The sequence below is a fragment of the Numenius arquata genome, chromosome 15, assembly GCF_964106895.1.
Source record: "Numenius arquata chromosome 15, bNumArq3.hap1.1, whole genome shotgun sequence".
Classification (NCBI taxonomy): domain Eukaryota; kingdom Metazoa; phylum Chordata; class Aves; order Charadriiformes; family Scolopacidae; genus Numenius; species Numenius arquata.
Window position 1 is genome coordinate 2,334,312 of NC_133590.1, and position 24,653 is coordinate 2,358,964.

At 61.4% G+C, this 24,653-nt stretch overlaps 1 protein-coding gene across 5 annotated transcripts in view; it reads left to right on the top strand.

Moving 5' to 3' along the window:
- The window catches only part of KCNIP2 (potassium voltage-gated channel interacting protein 2), a 45,436-nt gene that overhangs the window by 15,046 nt on the left and 5,737 nt on the right, over positions 1-24,653 (top strand). Inside the window, exon 1 of one of the 5 annotated variants that reach the window (XM_074159192.1) lies at positions 14,275-14,377. The exons of the other annotated variants lie outside the window; for them this stretch is intronic. Coding sequence (XP_074015293.1) covers positions 14,275-14,377 — 103 coding nt within the window. Of the gene's footprint in view, positions 1-14,274; positions 14,378-24,653 lie in introns of those variants that run through there. 5 annotated transcript variants of the gene reach the window in all.

Here is a 24,653-nt window from a genome sequence, read left to right on the forward strand (position 1 = left end):
CGTGCTGGCTGCTGGCAGGTCGGCACTGCGGGACCGGTGCACAGCCTTGGGCTGGGCTCTTTCCCTGCCAGCGCCTTCCCGAGCAGACGGATCACGTCACATGCATTTTTTAACAAGATCCATCGGCTGGGAACGAGCCGAGCTGTCGCTGCAGGTTTGTGATTAAAGCCAGACGTGCCCTGGCAACCCTGCGGGAAGGTGGCCCTGCACGCCACCCCTCTCCATCACACGGCCGATTTACGGGGCATTTATGCCAACAGAGCAGGTTGGGGATCCAGCAGTGTCACAGGTTGCAGGTGTGGTGCCCCTACATCTCTGGAGGTACCAGGATGGCCAGTGCTCTCCTGCCCTGCATGTTGTGGTGATTTGTGACCCGGGCAGCTAAGGATGGGAGCAGCCACAATGCAGAGCTGGTGCTGCTGCTGGGCTTTGTGCTCAGCTCTACACCACAAAATTCCACCTTCTGCTGGGAGTCAGAGCGAGCTGGGTTCACTGGCAGCCAGGGTAAGGTAGGAGAGGGTTTGTGCTTGTCCTGGGATGTGTTTTGTGCCATGTTCAGAAGAGAGCAAGAGGAGGTAAGGGATGCAGGGAGCTGTAGTTGGCTCTGGATGGAGCGGTGCGTGGAGCCAGCTGGCTGCACCATGGCAGGGCTGCCCCGCGAGGCAGCCTGGGCTGCCGGCAGCTCTCCTTTGGCCTTTGCAAGCTCACCTTTCCGTGGGCGCTCTCTGTGCCTCAGCAAGGTGTGCTGCCCCATGCTCTGCACATGGCAGGTCCAAGCCCCCGGGGCGCGTGGCCGAAGGCAGCGTGGGCTGATGGTTAGAGCACACCGCTCATCTTCCTTTCAGGCTCTCTGCCCCACTCTGAGCCTTCCTCCCACCTTCTGGCTTGGTTTGCTCCTGTCCCCCTTGCCTCTCCAGCCCGGTGGGGCAGTGGGCGCCTGCGGTGGACCCATGCAGCATGGTTGTGCTGTGTGTTTCCCTCTGCAGGCACCAGCAGAGCCCCCGGGCTGTGCTTCACAGTGACAGCACATCCCATGTCAGAGCCTCTGCAAATCCTGCCTGCTAATAGCTATGCAAATTACCTCATTAGCTGCCTTATTTATTTTCTCTGGCATCACGTTTTCAGCACTTCCCCGGCTCCCAGAGGCTGTAGGTCCCCAGGGCTGGGAGGAGGCAGGAGCGGCAGCGGGACCCGCACACAGGGCTGGCTGTGTTGAGCCTTCCTCTGAAATGGCAGTGGTGTTTGCCTCCACAGAGCCGCCCGCCCTGACATGATGTATCTGGAACCAGGGACTCACATGGCTCCTGCAGTCCCTGCTGTCGGGATGTCCCCTTCCTTGTCCCTCGGTGTGCTCTGGCTCTGGGCTGAGTCTTGCCGAGCCCTCCCTCCAGCCAGGAGCCACCCTGTTCCTCCCAAGCAGCCATAGTCTGGCATTGCTGGGATGTGCATGTCCCCCATCCCCCCCCGAAAGGTGACTGCTGGATTTAGGTACAGTGAGAACAGAGCATCTGCCTAGGCCCTGTGGATGTGAGTGGTGGCTTGAGGCTTGGCACAGGGCTGCAGGTGCCCTGCATCCTTCCCACCCTGACTTCCATTCCTCATTGATGGAAACGTGCCTCCTCATCCTACTACACACATCCCTACATCCCACATGTGCCTACTTCCCAGCCTTCCTTGCCTCCATGAGGGAGGTGTTGTTGGCAGATGCTGTCACTTGGGTCTGCCCTCTGCCACCCCCAGGACGATTCCAGAGAGCCCCCAGATGACCTGGTTGGGGTGGACTTGGGCTGGAGCCCTGCTCTGGTCCTGTCTCTGGGATCTGTGGCCTGGGCTGCAATACTTTGAACCCCAGGCAGGATGCAGGGCTGGCACAGGTAGGAATGGCCACCGAGCACCAGCCCAGAATGGTGCCCCTTGGGGATGTCCATGTCCCAGGGTGTCCAAGCCCATGCTGGTTGTGCACACAAGCCTGTGTCTGCCTGCCTCCTGGTTGTGTATTCCAGGGGTGCTCACGTGCCCATGACACCTGTGACAGCGTGGTGGGCTTTGCATAGGCAGAGGGGACCCACATACAAGCGCCAGCTCTGAAGACCTTGATCCAGCCACCCTGTGGGTTTGTCTGTGCTACGCTGAGCCGCCTGTGAGCATTGTGTCTGCTCCCCCCCACCTTCTGTGTATCTTTTATTTTCCCCCGTCTCTTCACGGCTGTGCTAATGAATATTTCATGGTCAGGAACCAGCGTGAATTCCCCCAGCTTCTCCCTGCCCCCAGCATTCCCACGGCAGGTACCAGCCCAGATGTCGGTGGCTTAGGAAGGATGCGTCTGCCAAGAAGACATCTCAGGAGGAGAGGACCTGGGCAGGGAAGGAAGCAATGGCTCTGGTGTGGACAGCTGTGTCGTGTCCCCCTCCCCGGTGGTGCTTGTCACTGTCCCTTCAGCCTGGCAGAGACTGCCAGCGGAGCGTGGTGGCTGCGTGTCCCTGCAGGGATGGCCTTCCCGGTTCCCGTGCATGGTTATGCACGGCCTTGCCCAGGTGGCCATGCTTGCCTGCCTGCTCCGACACCACCGCACGTGTCCCCTCCTGTCCCCCGTGTGCCACCAGCCGCCACAGCCGTCGGAATGAGCCATGTCCCCGGCTCACCTCCCCGTGGTCCCGGTGCTGTGCTGTGCGGGGGCTCCTCTCAGCGTCAGGCAGCAGCAACGGCACCCTGGCAATGCACACACCGTGGGGCAGACCCTGGCACCGACACGGGCCGTGGCACCGCACAGGCATTGCCTGGGCTGCCCTGGGCTCCTACGCATCCAAGCTGCAGCCCCCAAACCTGCAGGCAGGTAGCAGGGATTGGGGGCGGGGAAGTGGGGGACAATTTTGCTCTCCAGCCTCCCTGAATTTGCCATTTATACCCTAAAGCGGGGAGCTGGGACGGTCCCCAGCGCAGGCTCGGCACTGGGAGGTGTGGGGCAGCTGCTCCCCCTGCCAGAGCCAGGCCACCTGGGGGGAGCGGAGCTGGAGACAGACCCTGGAGCCGTGGTCTTCCTCCTTCCCATTGCTGTAGCTCTAGCAATGCCGTGTCCCCTTTCAGGGGCTCGGCAGATGCTCTGGAGACACAGGCTGGCTCAAAATACCCCTTTGGGAGATGGCGTCCTTTGCCCCACGAGGCACTGTGGGGACTGGAGGTTGCCTGGGGCTGGGGCAGGGGCTTGGGGACCACTGTACTCCTTGTGAGGAGGGCAGGTTTGGGAGAAGCACAGGTGGGACAGGAGGCTGGCATGGTGCACCCCGCAGTGGCACCCATGGTGGCTGCGACCCAGGTGACAGATTGTCAGCAAGAAAGTGTGTCTCACCGTGAGCTCCACAGCCCCGCTTTGTGGCTTGTTTTTGATTTCTGATGGATTCCTGTTTGTCTTGTCAGGGCAGAGGTGGGTCAGTGAGCGAGTGGCATTGCTGCCCTTCTGCAAGGGCAAGACATGCGATCCCTGGTGCCAGGGACCCCGGGACCCTTCCCTGGGAGCCCTGGGAAGGGGGCAAACCAGCTCACTGCTCTCTGCAGTGCACCATCCTTGCAAACTACCTGCTGTGGGTTACTGGGTGCGGGGGGAGAGGACAGTCCCCTGGCTCAGCCCATGTGGTCCCCATGAACTTGTCTCGGTGTTAGTGCACAAGGGTCTCTCTTGAGAACCAAGTGCCAAACCAGAAGGGTGATGCTTTGGAAATCACTACCGGGTGTCTGGGTGGTGGTGGCACCTGGGCATGCTGGTGGGCAGCAGAGCCTGAAGCTGGGGTGGGTGACATCCATGCTGAGCTCTTCTCTCCCACTGTGTCCCTGCAGGCTGGTGTGGGGTGGTCTACGCATGCTGATGGGCGGGCATATGAGCTCCACTGTCCTGCATGGCCGTCATGACAAGACTGCACAGGACAGCACTTGCATCTCCCACCTGCCCAGGACATGCTGGGATGGAGCAAGCTTCCTGGCCAGGTGGGATCTGATTCCCAAGGAGCTGGATGGCAGTTTTGGGATGGATCTGCAAACTTTGTTTGCTGTCAGGTCCTGCGGGCTCTGGCACCCTCCTGTGGCTGTTCTGCCACCTCTTCTGTATCCCACGGGCTTTTGGGATGCTGCGGCTGCCTTGGGCTGGGTTGTGCTGGCGGGGATGTCGTGGACTCAGATCTCTCTCCCAGAATGGTAGAAGCTCTGCATTTGCAGGATTTTACCTTGTGTCACACAGCTCATGAGATCTGATCATTGCAAGAAACTGTCCCAGCGTGTTTGCGTTGTGGGTCTGAGCCAGGAGTGGGGCTCCTGGATACCGTGGATAAGGATGAAAGTCCTAAATCTCTCACCTGTCCCTAGGAGGTGGCAGGAGGGGACTGGGCACCACTGGCAGCCCAAATTTCTGAGCTTTCAGCTGTGGGCAGGTGGTCTGCAGAGGGTAGGTTCAGTCGGGGTGTTGCATTCATAGCCTGGCCCTGCAGGTGCCTCTGCGGCCGCTGAGCTGCCTGCTCTGCCTCGGCTTGCCTGGGCTGTCCCCATCCTCCTGCAAAGCCCATGTCCCTTGCAGCCCCTCCCTGGCCTGGGGCTATGTGGTGTATTATTGTAGGGTTGCAAGCCCCCACTGTGCTGTGTGTTGTACCTTGCTGTAGAATCTCTCCAAACCTGGCTCAGCCCTGCAGCAACCGGCACAGTATCCCCTGGTGCTTATCTCCTCCCACCCCAGGGCAATGTCCAGCGTGGTTTGGGGGAGGGGGTCTCTGTTGGGGGGCTGCCCCCCTTTGCAGGGGCATTGCCAGCATAGCAGACAGGGAGGGCTTGGTTTGGAGGGGATGACCCTTCTTTTGGGGAGCAGGGGGTGAGGTGACCCCGTACCAACCCCTGGGGCGGGTCCTGCCCCTTCTCTTGGGGCTCCCTGTTGAGGCACTGGTAAGGACTAGGCAGTCTGATTGTTCCTGGATGGATCACACCTACACCCACTTTCCCATCCCTGACAGAGCAGAAGCTATATTTTCCATCAAGTCTCTTTTTCTTCACTTCCTCCCCCATTAATAAGAGATGAAGCTTATGAGATAATAGAGCCTGGATGGATGCAGAGCCGAGAGTTCCTGCTGGTGTGGGGTGTGGATGTGATGTGGAGAGGGAACTGCAGCTGGGAAAATGAGACTTGGGGAAGGGATGTGGTTGCCAGCCTGCATCGAGCATCTTGGGCTGGCTCTGGGAGCAGGGAAATCCCACTGCCGCCACGCACCAGACTCTCTTCTAGCTCTGACACACTGTGCAAGCTAGTAACTCGCTGCCAGGCTGAGCTTTGGAGCAAGCAGCTCTCAGCCTGGGCGGTCTGGGAGTCTGACTCCTCTTCCCCCCATCCTTGCACTGATCCTCGTCTCCTCCCCCTGCGTGGAGCCAGTGGGAGCGGGAGCAGATGCCTGGAGATGCAGGACACGCACAGTGCCAGAGGGCTGTTACCCAGGGATGCAGGATGCTCGCAGTGCCGGAGGGCTATTGCTTGGGGATGCAGGACCCTCGCAGCGCTGGAAGGTTGATGTCCAGGGATGCAGGACTCTCGCTGCACTGGCTGGCTGGACAGGATGGTTGATACCCAGAGATGCAGCGCTTGATAGTGGGAGTGGAGGGCTGATACCCAAGGATGCAGGATGCTCTCTGTGCTGGCTCCCCTCCGGAAGGAGCATCCTTCCCTGTTCTTGGAGAGAGGCGGCCCTGGGATGCAGCAGTGCCTCATTGGTCAGCGGGACCTGTGGAGTCTGCGGGTTGCCATACCAACCTGCCTGTGGTTCCCGGCCAGCCGGGGCGTGAAGTGCCGGGTCGAGCTGGTGGCAAGGGGCGGACCAGGAGCCAGGGGCAACCCGGGGCTCTGCCAACCAGGGAGGCGTCCATCTGCCTCTCTTGGAGAGCTGGCTGGCACCGCCGGGCTCCCCGGCCCCGAGCATCCCTCTGCCACTACTCCCTCCAACTTTGCTGCACGGAGGGGGCAGGTGGGCTGGCACGGCACAGGGGGGCTCACCCAGGCACCCCTCTCCCCTGCCGAGCTTGCGGTCGGCTTTTGTGAGCTTAAGCCCTGGTAGGGGCATCACCGCCGGCATTCCGGCCCCTCTGGATCCCAGCCAGCCTGCACAGGAGCATCCCAGCACAAAACTTCCCGGCTGGCTGCCTGCCGCCTGGGAGCGGGGCCTGGTGGCTGCCGCGCTGCCGGGCGCTGCCTGTGCCCTCTCTGCCGGGCTGGACCTGCCGCCGATGCCCACAGGGCTCGCTCCGGGCAAGGAAGGCTCTGTGCTCCCCCCCGGGCATCGCCTGCTGCTCGGAGGAGCTGGGGGGCTGTTTGGCAGCCGGGAGGGGGTGCAACTGGGTCCCTTCCCAGCGCTGTGAGCTGGAGCCATGAGCCACTGCCAGCAGCGCTGCAAGAGGCAGCTGGGCCGGGTGATCCGCTTCTTCTACCAGTTTGTCACCGGGACCCTCTCCCAAGGTAGGTGCCGCCCTGGGGGACATGGGGGCTCTGTTCTGCGGGAGGGGGTTTCTGTCTGGTGGGCTCTGTGGAGTTATTTGGGGAGGGGGGAGAAATGCTGTTTAGGTGCTGGGTGATTCAGCCCCGGGCAGAGGGGTTGCACTGGGCTCTGCGTGGGGCAAAGCTGAAGATGCTCTCGGGAGGCAACAAGAGCCCCTGAATGTCCCCTGTGGACCTGGGATGACAGGAATGTTTTATTTGGGGAGGGAACTGGTGCAGTGAGAGAACTGCTGTGCAAATAAATCGCAGCTTGTCCGACCCATCCCTGCCATGCCAGGCATCTGCTGCCTCCGGGGCCAGGGCTGTGCCCTCCATCCATCTGGCCGGAGAAGCCCTGGGTGTGCCCCGGGGCAGGAACACACCCTGGTGTCTGCATCCACCCGTGCTCGTATCCTGGGATGCTGCCCGGTCCTGGAGGCAGAGCTGTGTGCTGAGTGCCCCCTGGTTCGCTGTCACTGCTGTGGCAGGACCCGCATCCCCTTGCCAGCCCTTGTGTAGCCCAGCCAGCCGGCCAGGACCCCCGTTCCTGGGTTTGAGCCCAGAGGCATCTCCTGACCCCAATGGGCACATCTCAGGGAGGTCATCATGGTCCTGTGTGTGCTGCAACCCTGGGTGCCTGGCTCCTTCCCCTGTCTCCGTGCCCCCATCCTGGGGGAAAGTTGCCCTCCCCATGGTGTGACACCACCAGGGACCCCTGGCCTGCCCCTCTGGGCCACAGCAGTACTGGGGAGGGAGACGCCATGCCGGGAGCACGGGGAAGGCCTTGTTGGGCCAATGTGGCAGCGTCACGCCTTGGAGCGGGGCTGGGACTTGCACCGCCCTCACTGGCGCCCAGCCTGCCCAGAAAAAGCCCTCCCCAGGCTCTGTCCCCTCCTCGCCTTGGGGAGCCCCTGGGTGTCCCCAGCCTGCGCCCACCCCTGGGGCCAGGGATGGTGGTGGCACCTTGGGGATGCTCTTGGCGCAGCGCTGGGGGCTGGGACATGGCAGCAGCATCCGCCCTGCGAGCCATGCCCAGCTGCCGTGCCACCTCCCTGCCCGCAGGGACATGAGCCCTGCCATGGAGGGTCTCCTGGCCCTGGGAAACCCTTCCCGTGGGCATTTCCCATCACTTTGCAGCCCCGTGGGCTCTTCAGGGCTCTGCACCAGCCCACACCATGGCGACAGAGGAAGAGGTGTGAGGGTAAGCGCGGGCCTGGCGGAGCGACATGCCAGGCACCGGAGGCTGGGTGTGCCCGCTGGCAGCGCCGGGTCCGTCCCCACTAGTTGGCTCCATCGGGCACCAGCCAACTAGCCCAGAGGGGAGTGGGCAGAGGATGAGTCAGCTGAGTCCAACCCTGGGTGTGAGGGGCAGAGCTGCAGGTGACGGAGTGGAGCGGGAAGGGGACCTTGGGGTGTTCCCACCCCTACCACTTGCAAGGGTGTCCTATAGGTCCTTGTCCCGGCATCCTGGGCTTTTCAGCTGGGCACTATGGGGCTGGGTCTGTAGTGGAGACCTGGGACAAGGTGTCTGGGCTGGCCATGTGTGGTGTTGAGTGGCCCTGAGGGCTCAGCCCTGTGCTGTCCCCGCAGCCCTGCTGGGGACCATGCAAGGTGGCCGTGCTGCACGGTGGTGGGATGGGCGTGCAGGCAGGGCTGGCAGCGGGGCACCCGCTGCTCACTCTCTTCTCGGTGTCCTCCTGAACTGTGAGAGAAGCCGAAGTGGGGTGAAACCCAGAGCTGGGCAGGTCTGTGCTCCCCTAAAGCTCAGAGCTTGGGGCTGGGAGCGGGATGTGGGGCTTGCACAGCCTTCTCCCCTCTGCAGCATCCCCTTCTCCCCAGCCACTGCTCCGGTCCATGTTGCACATAGGTCACTGGGATTCTGCCCCCGATCCAGCCTCTATCCTCCCTCATTGGTCCTTTTTGGGGGGCAAAAAGGACCTTCCCCCTTCCTGCAGAGGGGAAGGAGGTCCCGCAGAGCTCACCACGGGGGTGCCCAGCCAGGGGGGCTGCAGGGCGGGGTGCCCTCCCAGCTGGGTGCTCTGGGGAGCTAGCCAAGGACGGGTCGCCGACGGGGGGAAAGAGAAATGACTCAATCAATTAACCAGATTAAAACTCTGACTTCACCTCCCAAAAATAGCGTTTCGCCAATATTTTAATGTGCTTATTAATAATCTGCTCGCGCTCTGATTAGCAGCGAGGTAATAAGGGATCAGCTGTAACCTAAATTTAACTCTCCCTAATGGATGATGGCCCCGAGAACCAAAAAAAAAAAAAAAAAGGAGAGGCTCCTATCCATCAGGCCGGCCCCCCTAGGGGGTCAGCAGCGCCCAAGGGACCCGGGCAGCTGCTGCCCAGCTGTGCCCTGGGACCATCACCTCTGCTGTGGCCCAGCTGGTCCCATGGCACATTTTGGGAGGGTAGTGCCCTAGCACCACATGGCACCGGGCTAGAGCACCTTAGAGGTAGCCACAGAGATGGCTCCCAAGCAGGGCAGAGCCTGGCTGTCCTCATGGTGTGTGGTCTCCTCTCGAAGAGACAGGTCCCTTGGTGATGGGTGACTGTCCTCCTCCCTCCCCATCTGCTCCTGTCCCGTGCCCAGCTGCTGGTGATGCTGGGAGGACAGGGAGAGGGACCAGCCACCCGGCTACCCGACAGCTCTGGGTGTTGCCCCGTGCGTGGCCATGGCACATTGTGTGCACGGAGCTTCTTTCTGGGCAAGAAACCCTGCTCCTGGGCATTTCTATTTATACCCAGCGGGTGGCTGGTGGGGTGGTTAATTTTAGCCGGGTGGCAGGGCTGCACTGCCGGCAGCGCAGGAGAGCTGGAGCGGGGGTGGCTGGGCAGGGGACGCTTCACGGCTGTTATTGTCACAGCTCAAAGCGGGACAGGTGGCAGGGACTGGGTGCCAGCCTGGGCTGCCCATCCTGGCACAGGGCAGCGTTACAGGACCTGCTGCCCTGCCAAGTGCCAAGCCGTGACTGCATGCTGGGGTCGCTTTGCCACTCTGTCCCGTGTCCCCTGTGGATGCTCAGAGCAGCTGGTCTTGGAGGAGAGAGAAGGGAAGGGGGGATGGACCAGGATGTCCGGGTCCTGTGCCCTGAAAGGGGCATGGCTGGGGTGACCCTGTGTTCTTCACCCCACACCTGGGTGGCCACGTCCCCTGGCTGTAGCTGCAGGGGTGGGGATGGGATGTATTGTATGGAAAGAAGCATCAAGGTGAAGGAGTTGGGACTGGCGTCTTCCATGTCCCACGGGGTGGCCAATGAGGCCAAGCACGGTGTTGGGGCCAGAGGTGTCTCAGGCATGGGTGCAGCTAATCCCCTGGGGCTTGGGGTCTGCCAGCAAGTGTGCCCCAATTCACAGTGATACTGCACAAGCGCCCCTGGTGTTGTGCAGCAGGAGCTGGGCTGGCTGGCTCTGGCTCCAAGCTGAGAAAAGGTGAGGCTGGTCCTGGGCATCCCCAGGGAGATGCTGTACCGGGGACGAGATGCCAGCACCTCTCTGCCAGACCCAGCTCTCTGGGCAGCAGGGGTGCAGAGATGCCTTTCTTTGAGGCCCGGTGTCTGGAGCAAGGACGGGTGCAGGCATCCCAGTGAAAATCCTGGCATTTACCAGTCCTGGGCTGCGGCATCGCTCCTTGGAGAACCCAGTTTCCAGGACTCACAGCTGCTCCTGCGAGGTGGCAGAAGGGGCTGAGCCCTGAGGATCCTGGGGTCACCGCTGAGCTCAGAGCAGCCATCAGGCTGCGGCGATGCCCTGCTGGCCTCACGGCAGGGAGATTCAGCCACATGTGTAGTGAGCCTCATCTGTGCTCTGCCCCCTGCTTCCTTCTCCTGGCTGATGGTGCCACTCTCCCTTCGGGCCAGGAGGGTTATTTTTAACTGTTTGCCATGTGCTGCCTGAGCACAATTAAGGTAATTGGTTTGGGAGCCTGGCTCTCACACGCCGCTCCCAATTACCTGCCTGCCTGCCCGTGCAGCCCCCCGCCTCCCTGCCCGCGGTGGCCAGCTCCTCCAGAGGGGGACTGCCGGGACAGGGCTGCCCCAGATAGTGCAGCGGGGCTGGGTGAGGGGCGCGAGCGGGCACAGGGGATGGAGCCATGGAGAGGACAGCCCTGCACAACGACAGCCTGCTCTATGCCTCCCTGATTGCCATCCTCCTCCTCATCTCCTATTGGTTCACTACTCGCTGCTTCAAAATCATCAGCGGCATCGAAGGTACGGGGTTGGGGACAGAGGGGGACAGGGTGACACTGGCCCATCCTGTACCCTTCCACAAGCCAGGTGGCGAGGCGAACCGGGTGCTTGGTGTGGGAGAGGGGGATTGGGGACCCCCCTGTCTGCCTGTCTGGGGCACCTCCATCTCCTCCTCAATGACTTTATTTGTTCGTCCTGGCCCTGGTCCTCTCCGCTGTGTGTGAGAGCAGCCGGTGGCAACCACGGCTGAGCCGTAGCAGTGCCCAGGGCTGCTCCTGGGGCATCTGGCTTTGCCGTGCTGCTGGTGACCGGGTACCACTGTCCCTTGCTGTGGGACGGGGTTGTAGACAGGCTCCCCGGTGCCTCCCACTCTGTGGGGAGTGCCCGGTGCTGATGCTGGGACTTCAACATGCATTTTGGGGCTCTTGGTCCCTTTGGGCATGACCTACATCTTTGCTTCTCAGCTGGTGTGTTGGGGAGCTCTGGGACGTGGTGGGCGTACTGGTTTCCCCAGTGAAAGGTTTCTCTAAACCCCGCTACAGTGGGATGTGTGTGCTTGGGGCTCTGCCAGAGACCCCCCCAAGGCAAGGGGCAGGGTAGAAGAGGTGGCGCTTGTGCCACTTGTCTGGGGACGTGCCGGCCCTCTCCTGCCTGGGGTGTGCATTTCTCCATCCATCGGTGTGACCTCTCCCTGCACGGCTCAGCCAGGGCCTCATGGCTCTTCCCACGGTGTGGCCCAATGCTGGCTGGCTGCAGGGGTGAGAAGCCACCCCCAGGAGTGATACCTCTTGGTGGGATGGGCGGCAAAGCCCTGTCGCATTTCTGTCTGGGTGCATATGTTTTGGATGGCCTTTCAAGCATCCCTTGCAAGGCGACTGTGGGTCTGGCTCCATGGGCGAAGCCTCACGTGTGGTCCCATGTGTCTCCTCCATCCTGGGGGCAGCTCCAGATGGAGGAGCATCCATGGGGATGTGGGTAAGCCGAGGGGGTGGTACTCTGACACCCCCAACCCACCTGGACCTGCCCTCAGTGGGAGGGGACGTGCTCTCGGCAAGCAGCCCTGGTGAATTTGGGGGTGCTGGGAGCTGGGCTCTGGCATGGTGTGTGGCACCGGGACACGGGACTGGCACCAGGTGCCTATGCTGGTCCTAGCAGGATCCTGCGTCGTGCTGGCAGCGAACAGCGGAGGGCTTTTATTAACAGTAATGAGTAATCCTGACATGGTGGCCGGCAGTGATTTATCACTGCTCTGCCGGGGAGGCCGGCTGGCACGGGATGGGCACAAGGGCAGCTGGGGAAGCTGTCACTCAGGGGCTTACCTGCCCCTGTACCCTCTGGCCCCAGTGTCCCACGGTGCCGGTAGAGACGCACGAGGGGCTGACAACGGTCCGCTCCCATGGGCTGAGCAGGTTCGCTTTGCAGAGGAGCTTCCCCAAACCCTCTTTGCTGGGACAAGGCTGGAAGGACTCCTCCACCGCTCTGTCTGGCCAAAATTAGGTTGCATAAATAGCCTCATGGCATGTGGGACAGGCATGGGCCCTGGGAGCAGCTGGAGGCTTGAGGAGATGGTGCGTTGCAACTGGGGCTCAGCAAGAAAAAAAAAGCTTTAAAAATGCAGTTGGCATCAGTGGGAAACTTTCCTCTGAGAGTGCAACAGGCCTGCACCGCCCCGTCCCCAAAGGGACAGGCTTGGGGTGGGGGCAAAGCCGGGAGCCAGCTGGGTAAAATCCAGGCTCAGTGCCTGGAAACTCATCTCGTTTCAAGAAAAGGAAATGTCAGGTCTGAAAACTTCCAGCCTGAGGGATGTTTCCCCGGGGAGGACTTTCATCTCTCTCCCCAAGCTGCCTCTGATGCATCGCTGGCATCTTCTGCTGGTGTCAGAGCCTTGGGAGCGTGCCCCAGGCAGGGAGGAGATGCTGACCCTGGTGGCACGGCGCTGCTAAATAGCCTGGCCATGCCGTGGCCTGGGACTGAGCCACCAGCCTTCTCCGTCCCCTGCCAGGGGACAAACTTGCAGCCTCCTGGGCTGGGAATCGGGACCTGGTTGGGGGTCCTGGCCTGGGGGGGTTGGTGTGGAGCAGCCCTTCTGGGAGCTCTTGCCAGCATCATCCAGCACCTCCGACATCCCCTTCCTCCCACAGGTGTCCCAGGGTGACGTTTCTTCCCCTGGTGACATATTTCCCCCCAGCACAAACATAACACAGAGAAAAATTCTATGATTCTATGAGAAGGGGCTTTCTGCCCCTGTCCTGTCTGCAGGGCCCTTTGTGGGGGCAATAGGGCCCTAGAGCTGGGCAGGGGTCTGCCCTATAGCCTGGACATGGCCACCCCATCTGTACCTGGGGCGGATGGTCTTGTTCCTGGGTGGGGGGGGACGGGACAAAGCGGTGTGGGGAGCAGTGGTGACATGGGGACAAACCTGCTCCCTGCCTGCCACACTGGTGCTGGACTTGGGACTGGTCTTGCGTCGTGCCTTATGTGGGACTTGTCCATCCAGGGATGGGCAGTGCCAGTGGTGTCCCTAGGGGCAGCCATGCACCCCAAGGGGTGCTGAGCCCTGGTGATGGAGGCAGGGACCGGCAGGTGCCTGACTCCCCCGTGATCCCTGTGGCCTGTGATCGAGCAGCCAGGCAAGGGCTAGGATGCTGTTAAAAAAAAAAAAAAGCATAGGAGCTAAATATAGCCCCGCTGGCTGTGTATGGATGTGTGCTCGAGGCACACGGACGCCTGGGTTCGCCCTCTGTCTCCAGCTGCTGCGTGACCTTGGCTGGGTCCCTTGGTCCCCCTGCATGCCCAGTCCCTACGTCCCCTCCTCTCCTGCCTGTTGCTGCGCTGCCTCCGGATCTGGCAGTGTCTCAGGCATCCTACACCACAGCCCCCACTCCCGGCCCTTTCCCCCAGCCCTGCTCCCTGTCTCCTCTTGGCTCTCCCAGTGAGATGGCCAGACTCATCTGCCAGCTCGGAAATGGGGCAGCTGGACCTGTTGCCCCAGACCCTCCCCTGGAGAGAATTAGGGGGACCTTGGGGTGTTCAGCCACGGTCATCCCCAGGGGGCAGGCATGCTTGTGGGGCACAGAGGACAAGTCTGAGTCATCCCCATCCTGGATGTTTAGCCAGTGCCCAGCGTCCTGTCCCCTCGCCGTGTCGTCCCCCCCCGGGGAACTGAGTGCCTTTTAATATCTGTGGCCCGTTTCCTTAGCAACTGCATTAAGCAAATCGATAGAGGTGGTGTCATTGGAATGGGAGGGCATGCCTCCTGCCCCCCCATCCCCGCCACCCCCCCCACGCCTCCCTCCGCTTGGCCTCTCTCTCCTCTCTTACTTGCAGGCACGGCCCTGCTCCGCCTGGGCTCTTGGCCGTCGGCTCCTCGAGCTGCCTGCTACAGCCCCACGCTGACGCCTTGCTCGCCCATGGCTGATGGCAGGTGCCCCTGAGTAGAGAGGTGACAGCTGATCCCCCCTCGGGGACAGCAGCAGGGGTCCCTGGGGATGCGTGGTCCAGCAGTCACAGCGCTGGGGTGAGGGGGCTCCAGGACAGCAGTGGGGAGGGAGGTGGGGAGGTGTGGGGCCATGAGACACCCCCACCATGAACCTGGAAGGCCTTGAGATGATCGCGGTGCTGGTGGTCTTGGTCCTCTTCGTCAAGGTGCTGGAGCAATTTGGCCTCTTCGAGCCAGTGTCCTTGGAAGGTAACGGGCGTGGGCGGTGCTGGCTCCTCTGGGAACACGGGAGGCAGCCGGTGGGTGGCCAGAGCTGCCCCCAAGGATGCTCTGAGGGTGCTGCATCCATGGGAGAGTCCTGAGACACGGTGTCCATCTGCTGCTCATAGGGGCGAGCAGGGAGGTCCTGGTGCGAGGAGCGGGGTGTCTGTCCTGTCTGATCCTTGCAAGGTCCCAGTGACTGGGGACACGGGGAGGGGACAGGGCTGGCAGGGTGTCTGCTGCACGGTGGTGATTTTGGTGTGTGCTGGAGTGCCACAGACCGGGACTGTGTGCGAGCGTGCAAATGGGCACCAGGGTGTTTTCCAGCACCTTTACAGGAACAACGTGTCCCCAGGGTCTGTGGTCACCTCACCCTAAACAGCACAAATGTGAGCTGTCAGACTCCACCAGCCTGCTGAGCACCCTGGGCCTGGGCAGGATGGGTCCCTGCTGCACTCCTTGCTCTTGGGTCTTCCCAGAGCCCCCCCATGGCCCTTGGGCAGGGTGGGGGGACACATGAGGTGCTGCCCAGCTGGGCAGGGACCATGCGAGGTGCTGAGTGGTGTGTGTGGGGCATGCTTGGTGGAGCCCAGATCTGCTCAGGGGACTCTGTGCATGGTGGGATGGAGGTCAGGACCACTTGGCCAGATGCTCCCTCGACTCCCAGGGGTGATGGTTGTGTGAAAGGTCCCCCCAGCCCTGCCCAGCCCCTGCCATTGCCTTCAGACACCCATCTGAAGGATGCTGCAGCCTGCCGGGCTCTGGGTGTTGAGGAGGTGACAGGCAGTTTTCCTGGTCCAGTGGTGCCCCGGAATGCTCCGTGTTCATTCTGCAGCGCTGTCTCTCGCACCCGTGGGACAGCTCTGCCTGCGAGTGGGCAGGAAGGGGACAGACCGGGGGATCACTTCCCCTGGCCCTGTGAACCTGCTTGCAGGACAGGAAAACATGGTGAGTGGAAGCTTTTGTCGCTGCTTAACTGCTTGCTTTGTCCCTGTGCTCCAGCAGCAGCGCTCCTAGGTGGATGACGCCAGGAGGGAAACTGAGGCAGGAGCTGAGCTAAGTGCCAAGTATCCAGCCTGTGAGCCACAGGGGTGGCTGTGCTGACTGTGCCTGGATTGCACCTCCCCTCCCCAGTTCTGCTGGTGATTTGGGGGTGGGCTGTGCTTCCCCCAGACCCTGCTTTCCCCTCTTCCCTTTGCTTCTGCTTCCCCTTGCAGCTGCTCAAAGCTTGGACCAAAGTTGGTGGCACAGATTGTGGGTGCTCTGCAGCACGCTGGCTCCCAGTGGCAGTGGAGAGGGGAGAGGCAGAGACCCCCCCAGCCCCTGTAGCGACCCTGCTGAGGGGTGCAGGACAAGGCAAGGGCCACCCCTTGGCCTGTGTGGCTGCTCCTTCCCTGGGGCACACTCCTTGTCCCCCTGCAAGTGACTTTGTTATGGCCTGGGCCAGGGCATGAGGTTGGAGATGGGGTGTCCTGGGTTCAGCCTTGTACCCGTCAGCCAGCACCCCTCCAGAGGGAACTGGGATGGATAGTGGCATGACTGTCTCCCATGAAGGACCAGCCTTGACACTAGTCCTCTCTCATCCCCAGGAGGACATGGTGTCACCGTGCGGCATGGGAAGGCACAGCCTGCCTTGTCCCCCTCCACCCACATCCCCACTCTGGGGAGCTGTGGGTCCCCCTGGCCTGGCTGGAGATTCGGCCCAGCTGCGGTGGTGGGAGAGGGACCCAGGTGCCCTGGATTGGCAGCAATTGCTCCCATCGCCAAAAGGTGCCTGGAAGCAGGGAAAGGTGTTGCTCAAGGGGCAGAAATCAGCTGAGGTTGAGCGGAGCCCTAGGCACTGTATGGGGTGTCCTGTGGGTAAGTGGTTGCATGTTAGGATGGGGGTGAGATGCTGTTGCGTGGGTCACCCCCCCTTCCCCTCTTTGGCTCAGGAGGCAGCAGGTAGGAGACTTTGCTCTCCAGGGAAGGTCCCAGGCAGTGTCTGGGGCTGGGAAATGCTGAGTCCCCTCCGGGGCTTGTTTACCAGCCGTGCCTGGGCCAGCAGTGGCAGCCCAGGGGACCACAAAGAGCTTGAAACTGTACACTAATGGCTCGGGTCTGCTAATGGACATGAGGCCCCGTCACCCGCTCTGGAGACATCGATACAGCCTGCGGCGCTTCCCCTGCCCCAGCTGCCACCCCACACTCTCCCTGCCCCATCCCTGATGGTCCTCTGCCTGTGGCTGTCTCTCTGCCCAAGCTGTGCTGGTGGTGTTCTGGGGATGGTCTGTGCCGGGAGGTGTTGTGCCTCCACAGTGATGGTCTGGTGATTGAGCATCTCCAGAGGAGACCAGAAAAATGCCCTAGCCCTGGGGAAGGGTTCAGTGGGAGCACCTTGCAGCAGGAACTCCAGGCTTGGTGGGTTCCCAAACTCAGCTGGATGAGGCCCCGAGCAACCCGTCCTCCATTTGGAGCTGGTCCTCCTCTGAGCAAGGGCTTGGATGGGAGTGCTGGTTGTCTGCACCCTCTTGCCATGTCCCCTTGGCACTGTCTCCCCTTGGATCCCGTGCAGCCTTGGTGGCATGGCCAGAGCTGCTGTCTGGCAGCAGCGTCAGAGCATCTCCCATGGGTGCTCTGTGCTCCGGGGCGATCGATGCCGGAGCTGGTGTTGTTTACCAGCTGGTTGATCACTGACGGGCCATGTCAACCCCACCACTGCCTTGTGCCCTGAACATCTCCTGGCAGAGCCACACATACGCTGCCGAGCTGCCTGGGGGGCTCCCAGCCCCTTGCCAAGAGCCCACTTCAGCCAAGCGCTCAGGAGGGGGCAGGCAGAGAGGAACGCTATCGATTTTGGCTCTTGAAGTGCAGCATCAATAATTCAGCACGGAGCGATCAGTCCCTGGCTGGGAGGAGGGGTGGGGGTGGACAGGAGGTAAAAGACGGGAGAGCCGCCTCAGATGAATATTAGATGAAGCTGCAGATTGCTATCGGCATGATAATTGGTGCCTGCCTGGGGCTGGCAGGGCTGTCCCTGCCTTGTCCGGGTCAGAGTCCATGCATAGGGCAGACAGGATTGGGGGTGTCTTGGAGAGTCCTTGCCACGGGTTGTGTTGATCCCTGCCTTCCCCGGGAGGCTGCTGCTGTTGCCCCAGAGCTGAGGATGTGGAGGGGGAAGCGGGGCTGGAGAGGGTGCCAAAGCCCTCCAGAGTCTGGGGAGAAACAGGAGGGGCAGCAGCCTGCCTGAGTGCCACCGGCACCCTAAAGGATGCCAAGAGGGAGGGTGGTGGCAGCAAGCAGCGTGGCCACCTCCTGGTGCCTGGCTCAGGGTGACGTCCCTCTGGACAGGGGAGAAAATGAGCATCCTTGCGGCGCTGGTGAGAGTGAAGCCCCGAGCCAAGCCCTGCTTTCCAGGAACCCCTTTGGCAGGAGCGCCTCATCTTGGCTGCAGGAGGGACCGGCCCTTCGGGGAGCGATGCCAGGGTTCCCCGGGCTCAGGGCATCATCCAGCCTGGTGGGTTTGACAGACCCAAGAGGTCAAAGCGAGCTGGCTGCGGGTGGGGTAGGTCTCGGAGAATTGACATCCAGCCTGGGACAGCTGCAGCTGCTCCAGGTTGAGGTTTGGGGTTCCCTGGGCTGGGGTGCACCAGGGATTTCCCCAGGCACAGCGGGTTTAACCCTTGCCTTTCCTTTCTCAAGCTGGCTGTAGGGCTGGGCAGAGTCTGGTGGCTGAATCGGAAGAGAGCTGCTGGCTTATGGTGAAGGCTTGCAAAGTGGGAGGGGAAGGGGCAGAGGTGTATGGTAGTCATGGCCAGGGTCTGGATTTGGATCCCGGCATAGCCTTACACACTGAGGTAGCTGGGCCAGTGCTGGAATCTTAGAGAAGGTGGTCTCCTGGGGACTCTACGCTCCCCTCTTTGGGGTATCTTCTACATGTTCCGCACCCAGGGACATCAGCCCTGGTCATCGCTGTGGGCACAGGATGGGCTGCGCTATCTCACCCTGCCTGGAGAAGGGGACTTGGCCCTGAGTCCTTGGCCCTTGGCTGTGACCCCCATGGCTGGGGCCAGGGCAGGGCAGCTCTCCCAGCACTGAGCTCCCCGAGGACTGCTGTGCCCGTGGCATGCACCCTGCTGACTCTGCCACTGCGTGGTGTCACATCCCGCTCAAGCCCAGCCAGACTAATTAGCTTGTTGAATCTCTTCTGCCTCCGGCCTCGTGTTAATCACTTTTCACATTGCTTCCCTCCCAGTTCCCTCTGGCCTGGCTTGTTCTTTCTGTTGCTGATGTGCCTGGAGAGGGGAGCAAGGGGACCTGGCTGGACGGAGCAGGGACCCCACTCTGCCCCATCCTGCCCCAGAGACGGGCTCTGAGCCAGTGGATGGAGGGGCAGGGAGATTGCTCAACCACAGGGAGGTGAGAAAATCGCAGGCTGGAGAAAAAGTAATATAGCCAGGGAGTAAGGGAACCTGTCGGGGCAGCCTTTCTTTGCAGCCCTGCTCCACTGCTGGGGGATGAAAGCTTGGCACCCAATGGGAGAGGCCAGTTTGAAGCTGGCCTGGGGTTCTCTAGCATAGGGTTGTGTTGGGCTGCAGGTGCTGTGAGAGTTCAACAGGGTCTCCTTCACCTCTCCCCTGTGAGGGGCAGGATTAGACCCCAGGACTGGGCACGGGTGGGATTAGAGGTGCCCTGGCCAGGGCTCTGTGGGGTTGTGGTCCCCGGAGCGCAGGCAGCAGGATGTCCCATGCTGGGACATCTGCATGGGATGTTCTTGGCTGCAGCATCCCCTCCCAGGGGTGCAGAAAAATGTCTCATTCCCTGTGGGCGACTGCCCTGGGGCTTGCTGTGTCGCTGGAGCAGGGGGTGGCCAAATCAGAAGCAGCTTTTAGGTAAGAGATGCATAGAAAAACGGCTCAAAGAGACTTTCTAATTACCACTGCTGCCCACGAGGCAGCACATCGGGTGGATTGCTGGGAGCCGCCACCCTGCCGTACTGGCCACCCTGCCGTACTGGCCACCCCTCCCTGCTGGCCACCCTCCCTCCAGGCAGCACCCCGGAGTGGAATGAAGCACGTTTCCCTCCACCAGCAAGCGAGGTACCCAGGGCTGGCAGCCCCCAGCCGCGGCTCCTCCGCGTGCCACGGATCTTGCAGGTGGCTGTGACTTCCTTGCTGGTGCGGAGAGGCGGAGGTGTTCCCCCGGGAGGTGAGGAGGGGAAGAGGTGAGGGTGGCAGGTCTCTGTGGAGGTGATAAGCAGACCAGGCTGAGCTCTGTGGCTCGGAGCGAGTCCTGCCGTGCTGTGGGTGCGTGCAGGATGGGGCACCGCTCAGGGTCGGGTTTGGTGGTCTGGGATGGGGCAGAGGTGCTGTCCTGGGCAGGGCTGGTCCCTGGACTGGGTGGCAGCAGTGTCCTGGGGGACAGTGAGTGATTGAGCTCCAGGGTCGGTGCTGCTACACGGTACTGTTGGGGTGGGAGTTGGGGGCAGCTGAGCCTCCTCCACGCACACATTGATGCCAGCTCTGCACCCCTCCAAAGCTTTCCAGGGCTGCGGGGTGCCCGTCCCAGACTGTGTTGGTGCAGGTGACAACAATGGGGTGCCCCAGGGGTGAGAGCTGGTCCCTAAGACCCTTGGGCACATGCATGGGCTCTCTGTTCCCCTGCAGCCTGTGTGCCCCGAGGGACCCCTGAGGGTGCCGGGGCGGGAAGAGGGAGGGCCAAGGCAGGTCTCTCCTCCCCTGCCCTCCCCTCTCCTCCCTTGCTGGGTCTGTTGCTGCCAGACCAGCTGCCTGCTGGGGCTGCACGTCTGGGGGATGTCGGTTGCTGGGGTACCCTGGGACCTGCAGGGGCTGCAAACGGTGGGCATCATCCTGCTGCTCTGCTCCAGCCTCAAGCTGCTCCATGCCCTGGGCATCATCGACCTGGCCAAGGGAGGTGGGACGGGGAAAGGGATGGGGTTGCAATGGGATGGAGTTGTTGTGGTGGGGGTGCTCCTCACCTCCTGTCCCAGAGGCTTCAGGGTGCTTGGGGGAGGTTTGGAAGGATTTATGTATTCTGGGGCATTTTAGCAGGTCACTGGTGGGGGGCGTCTGGTGGCATTAGGGTGCAGGGAGCTGGGGAAGTGAGTGCATCTGGAGATTGGGGTCTGGGGGTGTTTGGGAACGTTGGGGTGCTTGGAGAGCACTGGGGTGCAGGGGTATCAGGGACATTGGGGTGGGAATATCTGGGGGCACTGGGATGTGGGGTGTTGGGGTGCAGGATGCTAGAAAGTTAGGGTGTCTGGGAGCATCAGGGTGGGGGATGTCTGGGTCTGGAGGCATTGGGGTGCAGAGCTGTGTGGGGTGCTGGGGGCCTGGGACTATCTGGGGTGTTGGAGTCTGGGGGCATTGGAATGCAGGGAGCTGGGCTTTGTCAGATGATGAGGAAAAGCGCTGCAGGTGACTGGGTCTGGGGAGAGGGGTGGGAGCTGGGGGCAGGGAGGGATGGATGTGGAATGCAGCATCATGCAGGAGAAAGCCACTAATTGCTGTGACAGCAGGGAAAGCTATGGGGGGAGCGTGGCTAAAAGAGCTGGAGCCCCCAACTCCTTTACCCTCCCTGTGGGGTTGTGCCATGGTTGGGGAGGGAAGGGGCTGCCGTGGCTGCTGAGCTCCCTGTATTGGCAGGTGGGTGCTGAGGACAAGGCTGGATGTGGCCAGGCAAGAGGACCCAGAACGTGTCAGAGTGAGGGATGCAGGACCTGTTGGTTGTGCCTGGCGAGGGCGGGAGTGCAGGGAGCTGCAGGGTGCAGCTGGCTTGTCTGCTTTGGCTGTCTTCCTCGGCTCTGCCATGGGCAGTCCCGCCTCAGACAAGAGCTGCCAACAGACTTTGCATGAGTGCGATTTAGGGTGGGGTTTTTTTGCCCCCATCCCCTTGCCTTTTGGCTGGCGTTGGGGATGCTGCCAGATGAAGGGGCTGCAGATCACATCCCCTCGGACAGCCAGATCTGGGGATGGGAGCTGTGAGGGGAGGATGTGCGGGTAGGAGTGATCAGGAGAGCAATTAGTGGCTGGGCAGAGGGAGGGGAGGAGGCCAGTGAGCCCAGGAGATGTTTTCAACCCCCTCGTGATGGAGGATCTCCCTGAGCTGCCTGGGATCTGGCTGGGCTGTGGCTGAGGCTTATCCAGGCTTTGTACATGTGCCTTACTGGGGAGGGTGTGGATGGCATCTGGGTAATGGGTATGCAGAGCACCAGCTCTCTTGTGGGACACACTGCCTGCAGCCAAGAGGAGCTGCTGCTCTGCTGTGGCATTTCTTGGGTAGAGGTGTCCCTGCCATGGAGGTGGTGATGGGGACAGGGCAGGACGTGTCCCTGCAAGTGAGTTTTTGCAGCACGTGGCTGTCCCGGTCCTGCAGCCTCACCTGCTCCTTTTGGGGAGCCCCTGAGCTCCACTGTCCCTTGGTACCCGTATCCCATCCTGTTCCTTTCTCGTAACATTTCATATGTGGTGTGGCCTGAGAAATTATTATTCTTCCAAGATCTTCCCCGGGCACAGCCAGGCTGTCTGGAAGCACTGGCTGGGAATGGGGACAGCACCACTGTTAGCCCCGCTTTGCTTTGCTGCCCCTTCTGGCCCATGTCCCCATCTCCCTTTGGGTCCTGCTCGGCATCCCAGCCTAAGTCCCTACTGTCCTGTGGACTGCAGGTCTTCCACGGCGGCTTTGCTGCTCCCAGCTCCTTCAGCCCTGCTGGCTCTGGGTGTCCGGGCTGAGGCTGCCCCTGTCCCACCCCTAGGGCAGGGACTCTCTCTCCATCCCCTGCCCCGGAGATGCCAGCTCTGATTTCATTCCCCTAATGGATGACTGTCTGGCCCCAGCGGCTGCTGCAGGCACCTTGGCCCTGGCTATGCTCAGCTCTGTCACTGCTGACTGATGAGGGTCATTTGCAAAGCTGCTGCTGGCGGGACCCATCCTGACCCTCCCCAGGGTGGCTGAGGGAGCTCGCTGTCTCTTCCTCCTGCTGGTCTTCATTGCAGACCCTGGAAAGCTGTGGTCCCCCTGAGCAGGAGGTGGCACTGGCCAAGGCTGGGTATTGCAGAGGGGGAGCAGTGCCAGGGACTGGTGGACCATGCTCAAAGCTGAGCCCTGCACAGGGATGATCGTGAGCCATAGGTTGTAGGGGCAGCTGGGCTCAGCGTCGCTGCCTGGATGGACCCAGAGCCATGGCCTGGCAGGGGGAGCTTGGGGATGTGACTCTGGCCTCCCAGGAAAAGGTGATGCTCTGGAAGGGGATGGAGGCTCTTCTACTGAAAAGATCATGTTCTGGGAACTGCTGACCCCTTCCCCATGCTTCCCTGGGCCTGCCCTGCCCCTTCCTCTGGCTCGTCCCCCTACCTTGGCTGGGGTTTGCCCTCCTGCTTCCCAGCCAGGGTATGTTAAAAGGCAGAGAGTCCTCTTGCCCAGCTCCCTTTGGCCACCTCAGCCCTGCTCCTACTGCAGGGTGCTGGGGCAGATCGTCCCTGGAGTACCAGCTCCTCCTGACCTCCCAACTGACCTGGTGTTGCCCCACGGGGCCAAGCAGGGGCTGTGGGAGCTGCACGCCATGCCTGCTGGTGCTCTGCTCCTGTCCTGGAATGGTGCTGTGCCCAGGCGCTGAGCTAGGGACACTCGGGGGGGAAGGTGTGTGTCTCTCCATCGTAGGGTGCACATCTTCCACTCATCGTGATGATGCATTTATTGACAGGTTACTGAGGGTGAGGGGGTAGCTTTGGCACTGCCTGTTGGTTTGTTATTGTAGTATCTTTTCTAGCAGGAGGTTGTTGTGGAAGGGGTGGCTTGGTCTCTCCAGCTAGCTGTCACTAGGAAGGCACTGGTGGCTCTGGCTCTGTGGGGAGGGCAGGGACATGATTATGCATTGAGCTGAGCCCAGCTCCTGCTTTCTCTCTGGGGAGACCGGGGAGCAGCCCAGGCTTGGGTCCTCCCTGGGAAGAGAGGTGTCAGCCCAGCACCATCTAACCCCCTGACATGGCAGGACTGGCTGGATCCAGCCCCAAAGGACACATCAGCTGCTGGTGGCTCAATACACCATCCCGGTGGTGGTCACTGCTGGTGCCTGGGATCTACCCGTTGTGGGTCCCTTCAGAGCCAGTGTTCAGCAATCTCTGGGATTCATTTCAACAGCGTGTGGAGGTGGGGATGGGAAATCCCTTTCCCTTTTGGTACTGCCTGAGGATGGAGGCTCTGTTTGTGTGTGTGTGTGCGCGTGTGTGTGTGTGTGTGTGTGTGTTTTGAAGTTGCTGGGCTGTGGCGTGACGCATGGGAAGCGACAGGCCACTTAACCCGGCAGACCTCCTGCTGCAGCTAAAACACTGCCAGCCCTTTCTGGTGGCTTGTTTTGTGCCAGCCACTTGGTGGCTCTTGCAGACGGGTGGAGGGCAGAGAGACATCTGGAAAAAGAGCTGTCACTGGCAGGGACAGGGCTTTGTGCTGCGGGTGTCCCGTGTGCCCAGCGGGACAGTATGTGGCCAGGCTCTGCTTCCCTGTCTTTGAGCAGAGCTGCTTCCCAGTGAGGGGGAGTCCCCAGACTTGCTCACAGTATAGATGCTGGGGGACAGAAAGGGGACAGCGTGTCCTCCCCAGCAGAACCTTCAGGCGCACCAAAGCCAGGACAGCAAAACCCTAGCCCTGGTCACCCCTCTCCTGTTGTTAAGCTGCATGTGCTGAACGTGCTCCCTCCCCTGCCCCGGGGCCCCTGGAATTGGGCCCTCTTCAGTTTTCTCCTTAAGAAAACGCCCATGTTCTTTATTTTTTTTTTTTTTTTTCTTTTTCCTTCTTTATAACAAACTAAAGTGTAACTTGCACCTGACCTGACCTACTGCACGTGCCTATACCTGCTGCCCCTGTGAGTCCAACCACAGTTTACTCTCTGTTGCATCTCTCTCGCTGTGTGGTTTCCCTCCTGCCCTGCTCCCTCCCCTGGTCCATCACTCTGGCGCTGGCTGTTGCTCTGCCTGCCCCGTCCCTTTCCCCTGGGTGAAGGGGCTGCTCCTGCCTCCCAGGTCTGTTCCCACAGTTTGGCTCTGATGGAGGGACCTGGCCCCAGGGCATCCTTGGAAGGCTGAAAGGTGCAATTTCCCTTTCCCTCTGCTAATTAAAGCCCCGGAGAAGTAGCTGGGCCAAAATCATGTTTTATGCACAACTGATGCCCCCTTTTAGGAAGGAAAAAGCCTCTTTCCTCACCTGCCCATAAACCCCGGAGCAGACAGGGGCCAGCTGTGCTGCCAGCGCCAAGATCCTGACCATCACC